Source organism: Chanodichthys erythropterus, chromosome 20 (assembly GCF_024489055.1).
Source record: "Chanodichthys erythropterus isolate Z2021 chromosome 20, ASM2448905v1, whole genome shotgun sequence".
Taxonomy (NCBI): domain Eukaryota; kingdom Metazoa; phylum Chordata; class Actinopteri; order Cypriniformes; family Xenocyprididae; genus Chanodichthys; species Chanodichthys erythropterus.
In genome coordinates, this window is record NC_090240.1 from 16,174,410 (window position 1) to 16,189,282 (window position 14,873).

General features: G+C 38.5%; 1 protein-coding gene across 2 annotated transcripts in view; it reads left to right on the top strand.

Annotated features, from left to right (window-relative positions):
- Positions 1–14,873, top strand: part of lama5 (laminin, alpha 5) — a 114,641-nt gene that overhangs the window by 48,817 nt on the left and 50,951 nt on the right. For both annotated transcript variants that reach the window (XM_067372383.1, XM_067372384.1), the window contains exons 8-22: positions 3,972–4,090; positions 4,299–4,389; positions 4,673–4,807; positions 7,084–7,128; positions 7,226–7,366; positions 7,903–8,040; positions 10,212–10,346; positions 10,430–10,564; positions 10,642–10,779; positions 10,874–10,926; positions 11,532–11,631; positions 12,186–12,238; positions 12,326–12,431; positions 12,512–12,611; positions 12,706–12,862. In XM_067372383.1, the coding sequence (XP_067228484.1) occupies positions 3,972–4,090; positions 4,299–4,389; positions 4,673–4,807; positions 7,084–7,128; positions 7,226–7,366; positions 7,903–8,040; positions 10,212–10,346; positions 10,430–10,564; positions 10,642–10,779; positions 10,874–10,926; positions 11,532–11,631; positions 12,186–12,238; positions 12,326–12,431; positions 12,512–12,611; positions 12,706–12,862 (1,646 nt within the window). The remainder of the gene's footprint in view (positions 1–3,971; positions 4,091–4,298; positions 4,390–4,672; positions 4,808–7,083; positions 7,129–7,225; positions 7,367–7,902; positions 8,041–10,211; positions 10,347–10,429; positions 10,565–10,641; positions 10,780–10,873; positions 10,927–11,531; positions 11,632–12,185; positions 12,239–12,325; positions 12,432–12,511; positions 12,612–12,705; positions 12,863–14,873) is intronic.

Sequence of the window (14,873 nt, forward strand, 5' to 3'; positions counted from 1 at the left end):
TCCGCTGAGTATGTTGTTGGATATCCGCCGTTTCTCACCTAATCTAATCTCTGAATTCCCTAATATATAACCGCCCCTTTGTGTGGAGAGAGACCTTGGTGAGGTTTATAGCACATCTGTGAGCAGAGCTGGCTTGAGAGACGGTCCCATTTGACAGAACTGTTTCATCTCACGCCGGGTCACCCTGTCCTCACCCTGCCGTCAGAGGACTGGACCCTTAACAAAACACAGCCATTCCACACCGCATGTCCTGTCAAAGACTCCACTGTGCGACAGGAAAAACACACATTCAGTAGTTTTGAAAGCTTTTTAATGCCTGTTGGTGCATATTTTAAATAGTGATTTTGTCCTGACAGTGTTAGATTTTGCTAATCATAGCTGTTTTCATTTTCATTTATGAAAATTACTGATGCAATTCTTAGCCGCAGCCACAAATTCTGAACTCACTGGGCTGAAAGTCTATACTGAAATACTCATTTTAAATTAGCCTTAAAATGTGATCACAGTTACCACAGTTTTTTCATGGGCAAAATTCAGTCATTTCAATAGAAATCCATGTGATTGTTTGTTTAAGAAAAATATCCATATTAAAAAGTTATAAAGTAAAATAACTAGCTACTGCCAGACTGCCTTCTGTAACGCCTCTCACAGTTCAAAACGCTAACGCTACGTCCTACGCCTTCTGTATTCAACTTACGAAGAAAGTGTAACACCTCTCGCAGTTCAAAATGCTAATGCTACGTACTACGCCTTCTGTATTCAACTTACGAAGAAAGTGTAACATCTCTCGCAGTTCAAACGCTAACGCTACGTCCTACGCCTTCCGTATTCAACTTACGAAGAAAGTGTAACACCTCTCGCAGTTCAAAATGCTAATGCTATGTCCTACGCCTTCCTTATTCAACTTACGAAGAAAGTGTAACACCTCTTGCAGTTCAAAATGCTAATGCTATGTCCTATGCCTTCCTTATTCAACTTACGAAGAAAGTGTAACTCCTCTCGCAGTTCAAAACGGTAACGCTACGTCCTACGCCTTCCGTATTCAACTTACGAAGAATGTGTAACTCCTCTCGCAGTTCAAAACGCTAGCGCTATGTCCTACGCCTTCCTTATTCAACTTACGAAGAATGTGTAACGCCTCTAACAGTTCAAAATGCTAATGCTACGTCCTACGCCTTCTGTATTCAACTTACGATGAAAGTGTAACACCTCTCACAGTTCAAAACGCTAACGTTACGTCCTACACCTTCCGTATTCAACTTACGAAGAACGTGTAATGCCTCTCGCATTTCAAAACGCTAACGCTACGTCCTACGCCTTCTGTATTCAACTTACGATGAAAGTGTAACACCTCTCACAGTTCAAAACGCTAACGTTACGTCCTACACCTTCCGTATTCAACTTACGAAGAACGTGTAACGCCTCTCGCATTTCAAAACGCTAACGCTACGTCCTACGCCTTCCCTATTCAACTTACGAAGAAAGTGTAACGCCTCTCGCAGATCAAAATGCTAATGCTACGTCCTATGCCTTCCCTATTCAACTTACGAAGAAAGTGTAACGCCTCTCGCAGTTCAAAACGCTAACGCTACGTCCTACGCCTTCCCTATTCAACTTACGAAGAACGTGTAACGCCTCTCGCAGTTCAAAACGCTAACGCTACGTCCTACGCCTTCCCTATTCAACTTACGAAGAACGTGTAACGCCTCTCGCAGTTCAAAACGCTAACGCTACGTCCTACGCCTTCCCTATTCAACTTACGAAGAAAGTGTAACGCCTCTCGCAGTTCAAAACGCTAACGCTACGTCCTGCGCCTTCCCTATTCAACTTACGAAGAACGTGTAACGCCTCTCGCAGTTCAAAACGCTAACGCTACGTCCTACGCCTTCCCTATTCAACTTACGAAGAAAGTGTAACACCTCTCGCAGTTCAAGACGCTAACGCTATGTCTTATGCCTTCCGTATTCAACTCACAAAGAAAGTGTAACACCTCTCGCAGTTCAAAATGCTAACGCAACGTCCTACACCTTCCTTATTCAACTTACGAAGAAAGTGTAGCGCCTTTCGCAGTTCAAAATACTAACGCTACGTCCTACACCTTCCGTATTCAACTTACGAAGAAAGTGTAACGCCTCTCGCAGTTCAAAATGCTAATGCTATGTCCTACGCCTTCCGTATTCAACTTACGAAGAAAGTGTAACTCCTCTCGCAGTTCAAAACGCTAATGCTACGTCCTACGCCTTCCGTATTCAACTTACGAAGAAAGTGTAACACCTCTCGCAGTTCAAGACGCTAACGCTATGTCTTATGCCTTCCGTATTCAACTCACAAAGAAAGTGTAACACCTCTCACAGTTCAAAATGCTAACGCAACGTCCTACACCTTCCTTATTCAACTTACGAAGAAAGTGTAGCGCCTTTCGCAGTTCAAAATACTAACGCTACGTCCTACACCTTCCGTATTCAACTTACGAAGAAAGTGTAACGCCTCTCGCAGTTCAAAATGCTAATGCTATGTCCTACGCCTTCCGTATTCAACTTACGAAGAAAGTGTAACTCCTCTCGCAGTTCAAAACGCTAATGCTATGTCCTACGCCTTCCGTATTCAACTTACGAAGAACGTGTAACGCCTCTCGCAGTTCAAAACGCTAACGCTACGTCCTACGCCTTCCCTATTCAACTTACGAAGAAAGTGTAACACCTCTCGCAGTTCAAGACGCTAACGCTATGTCTTATGCCTTCCGTATTCAACTCACAAAGAAAGTGTAACACCTCTCGCAGTTCAAAATGCTAACGCAACGTCCTACACCTTCCTTATTCAACTTACGAAGAATGTGTAACACCTCTCGCAGTTCAAAATGCTAACGCTATGTCCTACGCCTTCTGTATTCAACTTACGAAGAAAGTGTAACGCCTCTCGCAGTTCAAAATGCTAATGCTAGTCCTACGCCTTCCGTATTCAAATTACGAAGAAAGTGTAACGCCTCTCGCAGTTCAAAATGCTAATGCTAAGTCCTACGCCTTCCGTATTCAACTTGCGAAGAAAGTGTAACGCCTCTCGCAGTTCAAAATGCTAATGCTAAGTCCTACGCCTTCCGTATTCAACTTGCGAAGAAAGTGTAACTCCTCTCGCAGTTCAAAATGCTAACGCTATGTCCTATGCCTTCCTTATTCAACTTACGAAGAAAGTGTAACTCCTCTCGCAGTTCAAAACGCTAATGCTACGTCCTACGCCTTCCGTATTCAACTTACGAAGAAAGTGTAACGCCTCTCGCAGTTCAAAACGCTAACGCTACGTCCTACGCCTTCCGTATTCAACTTACGAAGAAAGTGTAACTCCTCTCGCAGTTCAAAACGCTAACGCTACGTCCTACGCCTTCCGTATTCAACTTACGAAGAAAGTGTAACTCCTCTCGCAGTTCAAAACGCTAACGCTACGTCCTACGCCTTCCTTATTCAACTTACGAAGAAAGTGTAACTCCTCTCGCAGTTCAAAACGCTAACGCTACGTCCTACGCCTTCTGTATTCAACTTACAAAGAAAGTGTAACTGACGTCTGGGTTTCTCTGCGAGAGTTTGTCATGTGCTACATCTATTTAATGTAATTCCAAGTTACCAGTTTTTGTAAGGGTACACGCAGTTATTGAATGTTTTTTTGTCAATATGTTTTAACTTGTTTTTCCAGCTAAAATTTGAAGATTCCCTGATCATTTTCTCTCGTTTTCTCCTTGCTAATGGCTGTTTCTTTTCTTTTCTCTTTCTTCTTCCCTTCTCTGCTGTCATTCATCTTTGGATGGTTCAGGTGGACATTGATGTGTGTGTCTGAGTATTTTATTCATGTCCTGCCCTGTTTGTATCTGTCCTGCTTGCATAGTGTTCTCTCTGCACTGGCAGATGAGTTATTAACCTCAGTGTGTTTCATCTTCAGGCTGATTATATGGTGATGTAACTGTGTTGTGTGTGTGTTTTCAGCATGTAACTGCCACAGACACTCATCAGAGTGCTACTATGATCCAGAGATCGACCAGCGGAGAGCCAGTCTCAACATGCAGGGAGAATACAGGGGCGGTGGAGTGTGTATCGAATGCCAGGTGGGCTCAGGTGTACAAACACACAATTATAAATCAAACTTAGTACAGCGGCATTGGCTGCGGCTCAAAACTTACCTAGACATTTATTGCATTTATGGTCAGTAGGTGCATACAACATTTTTTGGCATCAAATACATGCTCATTACATGTGGAAACACAGCTTTTGATGTTTTTGCAAGTACATCCTATGATTTTTATTCTCTCACAGCATCACACCACAGGCATCAACTGTGAAAGCTGCATTCCTGGCTACTATAGATCTCCTGACCATCCTCTGGAGTCCATATCCGCCTGTTCAAGTGAGTCTCCAGTCATACGCAGTGTTATTTTAGTATTATTTAAATAATATTTATTAATATCTTTAATTAACTTTTATATTTTCAGTTTTCAAATTGTCTGATATTTATATTTTATTTTGTTTCAGCTTTATTTCAATGAATACATTATTTTAATAGTTTTAGTTTAATTAGCGATAACAACACTGGCCATACATGCATTTACATGAATAAAAAACTGTAGATATAGTTAAAGCTTGTTCTGTTCTTTTGCTTGTTTTCTCTGATTCTCTCATGTGTTTTTCAGAGTGTCAGTGTGAGTCTGAGTTCACTGACGGCACATGTGAGGACCTGACCGGACGCTGCTACTGTAAACCCAACTACACCGGCGAGAACTGTGACACATGTGCAGAGGGATACGAACGCTTCCCTGACTGCTACCGTAAGTCTGTGTGTGTTTGTGTGTTTGTCTTTGAAGCTTTTATGAAGGTTTTAGCAATTATTAGGGGCCAAGCACCGAAGGTGCCTAGGCATCTACTGTATCCGTTGGTGTTCTTCTGCTTCTTCTTCACTCTGGAAGTCTATGGCAGCGGGAAAGTTATGAATTTTGGCACACAGATAGAAGCCAGTCTGAACTGTCACCATAGCAAATTTGGAGTCTCTAACTCAATCCCTCTAGCGCCACCAACTGTCCAAACCTGCACTTATATTTATGTTAATAACTTTTGAACCATAATGGCTCAAAACGATTCGATTGCACCCATTTTCCATCATTAATATTTTAAGTTTTCTGAAAAACCTACTTGTTCAAACTCCTCCTAGGCTGTTGCTCAGATTTTCATGAAATTGAACCAGATCATCTTCAGACCAAGCCGACAAAAATTGTGGAATTCAAGTTGATTTATTAAACTATTTTCGCTTTATCGTATTCAGACCAAACTTGGTCCATGTCATCACAAGCATGACCTGAGGTCACATGCTGCGTTTTGGCGCAGAGCCACCTTATGGTCCGGAGATACAAAAAATGTCTATTTTTGCTTATAACTTCTTAATTTTCCCATTTTAGCCATTTGGGCGTCGGCCATTTTTAATTTTGTAGTAAAATGCTGTATTTTATGAACGTATCATTACGAAATTCGGTATGGGTCATTGGCATGATGCTTTGAACGAGTCTGAGAACTATCGGACCAAAAATATTTACATGCTTATAACTTAGGATGTGTTATTTTCAGTGAATCCTTGATCCAAACATCCAAACATGATAGGTTTCGGCTCATGGTTAGTGCAACGTTGTGATTTAGCGTTTAAAAAACATTTGCAAATATCTTAGAAACTGTTAGTCCGATCGAGAGGAAACCACCATAGGAAAATCGAAAATATGGGTCGTTGACTATACACTAATGGCCAAATGTCAAAATTTTGATAGTAAGTGGCAAAAAAATGTAATCAAAGTCAGGTGTGGGTAATTTTTTATGTGTTAATACATACAAATGTCTATAATTCTTAAATGAAATTAGATATTTTCACCAAATTTGGCACACTTATGTATAGGGGCACTCTGAGGATACACACACCAAAAAAAGCGGTGGGACTGCGCCACTTATTGGCGCTATAATTGAACAAAACATAAAATTGGCTCTAACTACAGTACAGTTGGTCCGATTGACTTCAAAATTGGCATGCAGTGTCTTTGTCTCAGTTGCTATCATAATCCATTATGACATTGTTGGTCTGCTGCTAGCTTTCTTGTTTGCTTAACCCTTAATTGCTGCTTGCAGATATATTTTTTCAGATAAATGTATCCAGTGCAGATGATCTCTAAACAATCATCAAACAAACATATGTAGGGGCTGGGCGATACAGCAAAAAAAAAAAATCCTGATATAATGTTTCATATTGTTCGGTATTGATGTTTATTGAAAAATGTATTTATTTTTATAAAGGACAGTAGAAAAAAAGTTTGAATTTAACCAATGCATTTTTAATTAAGGCAAACAATAAATAATTTTAAATAATAAATAAAATGTAAACAAATCTTTCTTATAATTTATATGAAGATTAAATAAATCAGCGTTAAATAAACTTAGAGCTGCACAATTCAGGATAAATTGAGAAACTTTTTTTGTTTGTCAAGCTAAGATCACGATTCTGAATGACAACTAAACGAAATAACGTAATTTATTACTAGAGGTTCTGACAAAATATTAATTGCTGCAGTTTATTTTAAAATGTTTGTTTTATTTTTGCATTATTTTTTAAAAAAATCTGTTTGGATGTATGATTCAAAGACTCACTCATAAATACTCTTGTTTCATTACTGGATGAATCAGTGTATTTGAAAGAATCTGTTGAATGAATGATTCAACATCAAATGCATTTTTTAACAGTCACTTGTCGCCACCTGATGGTGAAACAATGTAATCGAGAAATGCGTCGTTTTCAGCTACAAGTTTCTTTCAGAAGCTGATTTGCTAACTTTTGATCGATAACATAAACATAAGTGTTTATATCTGAACTATAAACTTTTATCTCAGTATTTCTGTGACGATTTGAATATTTGTAACACATAAATGAAGATACTGTGTGGATGAAAACATTGTTTGTACAGCTGTTAATACCTGCTCTCTCAAGACGAACTTTGAAGTAGATCAACTGTAAGACGTAAGGAAACCTACTTGTTTATTATAAAATTTGTTTCCTTGTGTTTATTCTTGTCAGAGGTTTACATCAGTGGAGAGGCCAGACCTGCAGGAGAAATCATCAGTAAGACACTGATTTGATTCAGTTTGACTAATTTTGATTTGATTAAATTCTTATTCATTGATTTCTCACCCGTTTTATTACATCCTTGTGTTTTCAGACTGTGAGTGCAGTGCTGCAGGCACAGAAGGGAACTCCTGTAGGCCGGACCCTCGCACCAATACATGTGTGTGTAAACCCGAATTCACTGGAGAGCACTGTGACACCTGTACTCATGGACACTTCGGCCTCAACTGCCAACGTAAGGACACACACACTCTGACCCTTTCATATGCTGTGTGGTGACATCACATGATTATACATTTTTTAAAATAAACAAATTAAATAAACAGGTGCATGTGAGGTATAGTTTTAAAGTTTACTTTACAGTCATTAACAAACATAATAGACAGCTGAACAGATCAGTAGTGCAAATATTTAATATATTTACGTATATGAATCTAACATTTTCATAACATTTTGAACTTTATCTGAATGTACATTAAAATTATTAAATTAAATGCTATTTGTGAGTTTTATAATTGTCACTGAGTTAATCACAGTGATATTTTAATGTAAGTACATAACTTGTCAGCTGTCGCTTTCTGTCCGTTTTTGTCTTTTCTCTGTAAGCTGCAGCAGCAGGTGACATCTGAGCAAACACATGCAGATTGTCGCATCAGTGTCTGCTGAACTGCTGTTGATCTTGTGCATAGTTGGAGTGTTTGCGAGCACAGTATACCACCCAAATACAAAAGCAATGCAAACATGCACATATTCTCGCTCTCTTCCCCCCAGGCTGTCAGTGTTCAGGCCAGGGTTGCCTGGATGGGTCCTGTGATGCAGTAACGGGCCAGTGCGTTTGTCGGAGCGGGTTTCAGGGGTATTCATGCGAGCAGTGTGCGCCCGGCTACTTCAACTACCCATTATGCCAATGTGAGTGCTTGCCAACTCTAATCTCACTGAGCTCCAAAATCCCCTATGAGTACTGCCAAACCATGAACTTCACAATACAGCCACAAATAAACTGTTTCCTGTGAATTCTTTTACTGCTTAATTTGGCAAATATCACTTTTTTAAAAAGGCCAAGCTTCTGTGCACATACTCACTCAAACATGCAAAACTAAAAACACGTAAATGAATGGCAAGAATGCATTAAAGGTATTCGGGTTTCAGTAGGAAAGGTGTCATTTAAGCGTCCCCTAAAGTAATAATTAACAATTTTTACAAAGAAACTGATTCAATCAAAAACCTACTTTAGCTCGATAAGAATTTTCCTATTGTCACCGTGAAGCTGCTTTGAGACAATATATATTGTGAAATGTGCTATATAAATGAAGATGACTTGACTTAGAAGTCTAAGATCAATGTAAAATTGTACCCTGTTTACATACTCAACACACATTCTTGGTCTTATTGTGCGTGATTCTTCAGTGCACATTTTAAAATGTGAGCTAACTTTCTCCACCTTTCCTTTTGGCTTTTGGTTTTTGGCTGATATTACTCATTTGATTGACTGAGTGCTGAAATAGCATTCCTGTAGCAATGGGACTTTTCACTGTTTATATCACACTGCTTGTCTAAATTTGCACATTCACACACTGTTAGCTTGTTACTCTGTGTATTAGTGGTGGTTTTTCAGTCATTATTCCAGTCTTTTGATTCTTTCACTTAGCCAATTAATTCAAAACACTGATTCATTCTGAAACAAAACAAGTGACTGCCTTTATAAATGAGTCATTTGGATCATTCTTTCAACCAAGTAGATTAGTTCAAAAACATTGATTCATTCAAGAATGAAACAAGTCACTGTCTTTATGAGTCACTTTACTCAACTGACTTTTTCAAAAACAGAATCATTCAGCAACAAAACAAGTGACTACTTGTGCCACAAATGACGCACTATACTCTGTGCATTTATACACTATTTAAAGTCCAAAAATGACTATTCACACTATTAATACAAAATAGCATCGAATAGTGTGCAAGTACACAAATTAAGCCATATATACTGTATTTATTCACTGATTCTTTTGCTCAACTAATTTGTTCAAAGACACTGATTCATTCCGCAATAAAAGAAGAGTCTGTTTTTATAAGCGAGTCACTTGAATCATTCTCTCAACCAAATAGGTTTGTTCAAAGACATTAATTCATTCAAGTACAAAACATGTGACTGTTTTATTAGTCATTTATTCTTGTACTCAACTGACTTGTTCAAAAACACTAAACCATTTAGGAACAAAACAAGTGACTATCTTGATAAGTAAGCCATTGAATCATTCACTCAACCAGGGGTGTGTTTCCCGTACAACGACGTAACTCGCTGCTTCACTACCATAGTATGATGCATCGTTGATAAATCAGCTAGCTAGTCACTACTGTTTCCCAAACAGTCATAGGCTCATTCTTACGTTCTAGAGCATGTTTCAAAAATGGTGCTTAAAATCTCTTGACAAACTAAAATATATAAATGACATTTGTATATATTTGAAATAAAAGATATACATTGTACTTAATGTCAGCTTGCTTATTTTGCTCAAGATAACGATTTATTAAGTCCCCATGTCATAAAAACAGGAAACTATGATTCTAACCACAGCGCAAGAGCTGTCCTTCCAACCACACAAGTTTGCGATGCAGTTTACAAATGTTTGTTTGAACGATTGTTTCGGGAAACACCAAATCATTGAACTGTGTAAGTAACGGCGAAACTTGCAATGTTAGTTGGCTAACGATGCTTTTGGGAAACGCACCCCTGATCATTTTCTTCACAAACATTGATTCACTTAGGTATGAGATTAGTGATTGTCTTTATGAGTCATTGAATCATTTACTCAACTGATTTGTTCAAAAACACTTCTTGACTATTAACTCAGTAGTAACTCCACTGTTGTCTGCAAACTCACACGCAGTTCTTGCTCCATTCTTGTATTGAATGCCCGCTCATGAACCAGTCAATGCAATTCAAGTCACTTCCTACATTTGATCTCATTGAATAAACTTTTCCACTCTGATAAATTTCACATATGTAAGATGGATTGCGAATGCATTTCATGTTGACTTCAAAATAAAGTTTGAATTTAATTTAATTTCTCTCTCTGTAGATTGTGGTTGCAGTGTTGTGGGCTCTTTGCCTGAGATGTGTGACGCGGTCGGTCAGTGTTTGTGCAGGCCGGAGTTCACTGGTCCTCGCTGTGAGCAGTGTCGCTCAGGGTTCCACTCGTATCCAAACTGCCAGGGTGAGACACACACAGTGCATATACATCAAGAATGGCTCTGTTTGTTTTATCTCAGTTCTAACTTTATTTAACCTTTTTCTCAGTGTGCACTTGTGACACTCGCACATCTTTGGACTCCAGCTGTAGTGTGTCGGGTCAGTGTAACTGCAGACCCAACTACAGTGGCCCCAAATGTGACCAGTGTGCCCCCGGATACTACTCTTATCCCAGCTGCACAGGTAAGTCACATGACTCTTATCACGGTGGAAACAAGGGAAGGATTGTCTGCTGTAACCGGTGATTTTCTCTGTTTCAGCATGTCATTGCTCAGTGGAGGGCTCTCGCTTCAGTTCCTGTGATCCAGTGTCTGGGCAGTGTGTGTGTCTGCCAAACATTGAGGGTCAGAGGTGTGATAGCTGCAGTCCTGGGTCATATGGCTTTCCCCTCTGCCAAGGTGATCTTGCATAGACGTTTGCTCAAACAAAATCCTGTTTATTAAATTCATTTACAGTAGTTCTGATGGTGCTCTTTGTCTTTTTATGCTCTAGTCGGGACGTGTAACCCAGCAGGTTCTGTTCATAATGATATCCTGCCCACTGTGGTGAGCTTTATTGATTTTTTTCAATATTAATCATGGCTACATCCAGAATGGATTACTAGGATACTGCATATATGCATACTGCATGATGCATGATGAAAATAAAATATTATGTGAAGTATGCAGCAACATTTCAGTAGTAGTATGGCACATTATCACATGTGGTGACCCATACGTGTAGTGTTTTTTTTTTAAAAAGAAGTACTGTAAAAATTTGCATAATGTTGCAGTAGATTTTTACAAAATAAATGCTGTTCTTTTAAACTTTCTATTCATCAAATAATCCTAAATAAAAGTATTGTGTTTTCCACAAAAATATCAAACAGCACTGTTTTCAACATTGATAATATAAGAAATGTTTCATCGTATTAGAATGATTTCTGAGGGATCATGTGACACTGAAGACTGGAGTAATGATGCTGAAAATTCAGCTTTGCATTTTACATTTTAAAATATATTCAAATAGAAAACTATTCTGTATTTTTGATCTTAAAAAGTCATATCTTTTACACTGTCACTTTTTAATTAATGCTGTAATTGAGGATCTTGGCCTTTTACAATTTTTTTTCTTAGTCCTGACTCTCAATGCTTGTTTTTTTATACTTCAGGGCTCCTGCGAGTGTCTGCCGAATGTAGAAGGGGTGGCGTGTGATCGCTGTAAGCCTCTCTACTGGAATCTTTCTCCTGATACAGTCTATGGATGCTCAAGTAAGAGAAAAGTTTGGACACACAACACAAAATGCTGTTTTAAGTGATTGGGGCTACATGTAGACAAACAACTGCCATTTTGTTAGCTATTCTGACCAATCAGACTCTGGTGACAGTGTATTTTTTTGAATCTGTAGCTTGTTAGTAAACTGCATATACTAAAATGTATTCAGACACCTTGAATATTTCATTCATTATTACAGTTTATTCACTATAGTTTAAAAAAAATAGTAATAAAATATGACAAGATCTCAGAGTTAAACTGTGTCAGAAAAAAATAATCTTAACACTTAAGCAAAACATGGTCAGGTCAAAGTGTCTGAATAATTTTTGGTCCCAAATTTGTTATCAATTTTACTGTATGAAGAATTTTTGGGTATAATATGTCACAGTTTACTTTATTTTGCTATCCTCACTTACAGAAATGAACTATAGTGTCCTGCACCCACTAGTAAAAATGTATCAAAAACGTCTGAATAATTTTTGGTTTGACTGTATAATAATAATAATGGATTATATATTTCTGCTAATGTATGTACTGACTGATTTTGCAGCCTGTGACTGTAATACAGCAGGAACACTGAGCGAGGTTGCAGAGTGCACTCAGGTATGGAAATATTTCCAGTAATAGCTCCATCTTACAAACGCAATTCCAAGAGCAAAGTTAACAAACACCCGTCTGTGTGTGAATCAGAGCACCGGCCAGTGTTTCTGTAAACCCAATGTGTGCAGTGGCACATGTAGCGTGTGCAAGGATGGATACTTCAGCCTTCAAAATAACAACTACTTTGGGTGCCAAGGTACAAACTCAATCTCAAGCAGACATTATCAACACTTCAATGAAGAGATGGGTTAAACTCTCGTCCCTGTGTGCATGCAGGCTGTCAGTGTGACATTGGAGGCTCAGTTGGGCAGGCATGTGATCAGAGACAGGGGCGGTGTCGATGCAGACCCAATGTGGAGGGACCCAAATGCAACCAGTAAGTGATGAGGAAAAGCACACACAGATGTAGAAGTGTGCACTAATCACTTTTATGTGTGGGCGGCTGTCATCACTCTGATGTGCTTGTTTAGACCGCGGCCGGATCATTACTTCCCAGACCTGCACCATATGAAGTTTGAGGTGGAGGACGGAACCACAATGGATGGACGTCCGGTGAGGTTTGGTTACAATCCTCTAGAGTTTGAGAGCTTCAGCTGGAGGGGGTACGCACAGATGTCCCTCATACAGGTGAGACACACACACTTATGAGACTTAGGGCCAATGTTCCCTCTAAGCTGCGCGCGTGCTCAGGCTTCAGAAGTGCGCGGCCGCGCAGAAGAAATAATTGCCGCGCAGAGAACAGACATGAAAATTATTGTAGTAGTTTAAATGAGAAATAATTGCAGTGCTCTGGACAACCGCTATAGAGTTATTGTCGACAACTCGCTATAGAGTTAACAAAACTCTGAGACATTTACAATCACACACCCACCACAGGTGTAGCTTGAAAACTCAAAATACATCAGTGATATACCTCAGTTTAAATAGATTTTTGTGTGTGGTGGTGGTGTGGGTTTCAGGGATGTTTAGATAACTACAAAAGAGTTAACGTTTACTATTCTTAAAAATATTTAGCTGTCAGTTTAAATGCTTCAGTTTGTTTTCACTATATAATATATTAAAACAAATGGAAGCATTTAAACTGATATAATACTGTATATCAGTTTAAATACTTAAATATTATATTATATTTTATTATATTATAATGCAAGCCTAATAAAAAAAATGATCTCACAAGGGGATTGTTTAGGCCTCCTTGCCACGAAAAATCTTAACCTCCTGGTATATAAAATCTGGGAAATTAATAAGCAATAAACATGTAATTTTGATGGTTTAACGCTGTCTGTTGCTAATAATTGACTGTACAAAAACACATTATGGTTGTCCCAAACCATCATTGTAACTGCTCATATTATATTATTGGAAAGAATTGAACTGTCCTGCAGGAGGACAGAAATTATTTTTTAATAGAATTTCTTTGTAAAAACTGGTACAGTTAATACAGCAATGTGAAAAAGTCTCAAGTAACCTAAAATGTGCTTAATTTAGTGACTGAACTGCTTGTTTTCAAACATATTATTTAATAAATCACTAAGTTACATCAAGGGTCAAATAAAACAGAAACGGCACATTAAAGTTAAACGTTACAGTTGCATGATAAAACCATTTTTTTTGTGTGTGTGTTTACGTTCATTGTACAGGTCTGATATAGAGTATGTTTTTGCTCAGGTGGCCAAAATGTGCGCTCAACAGAGAAAAGTTTTGCTCAGTGAGAAAAAAAATTAGAGGGAACATTGCTTAGGGCCCTATTTGAACGATCTAAACGCAGAGTGTAAAGTGCACGGCGCAGTCGCAAACTAGCAAACACACAATTTTAATTTGTACAACATCAAATCCTAGTCTAGATTTTTTTTCTTGTTGGGTATCTAGGAAGTATGTCACATTACAGAAGTAAATGCTTAGATACTGTGATAATATTAAATATAATGTGAATAAATATGACTTCTTTTAAATTTAAAACTAATTTAAAGCTGCAGTCTGTAACTGTTTTTTGGTTAAAAATGATCCAGAATCCATTTTTGAGCAAGTACATAACCAGCCAGGTCACCACTATCTCCTTACCTTAGCCCGATTCACAACGGCAAGCTTGTAATAATAATTTAAAATAGAAAAGCGGTACTGGTGGGTTTCCGCAGGAAATTCCAGCATGCAGCCGTTTGTCTTTGCGTCATTACATCACGCCTGTAAACATAAAGGAAGGAGTCCCAGCTCGGTTAGTATTGCCCTGCTAGGCTTTATGGCGTGTGACGGATCATTTATAGCCTTTTCTCACAGCAGCTGCAATAGTTAAACTTATCATTTTGATGGCGGATTGTTATCCAGAAAGATCCAAATGACAATCGTCTGGAGATTCACCCGTAGTCAAAAGCAAAAGACGTCGGACTGTGGAGTGGCTGACATTAACAATTTGAGAACAAAGTATAACAATAATAATAATTTGCACAGTTTGATCCGAGCCAAGCGATCGTTAGATTAATCACCATTGACAGCGCGATTGTAATGCTTTTTTCTCAGTCTGTCAGAACAAAAGTGGCAGAAATGTTACTTACTTGTTCATTTTCCATTGAAAATTCCTACTTTGGTCATACTTCTAATACGTACAATCTGTGATTCTGGAGTTCACATTTACATTTAGTCA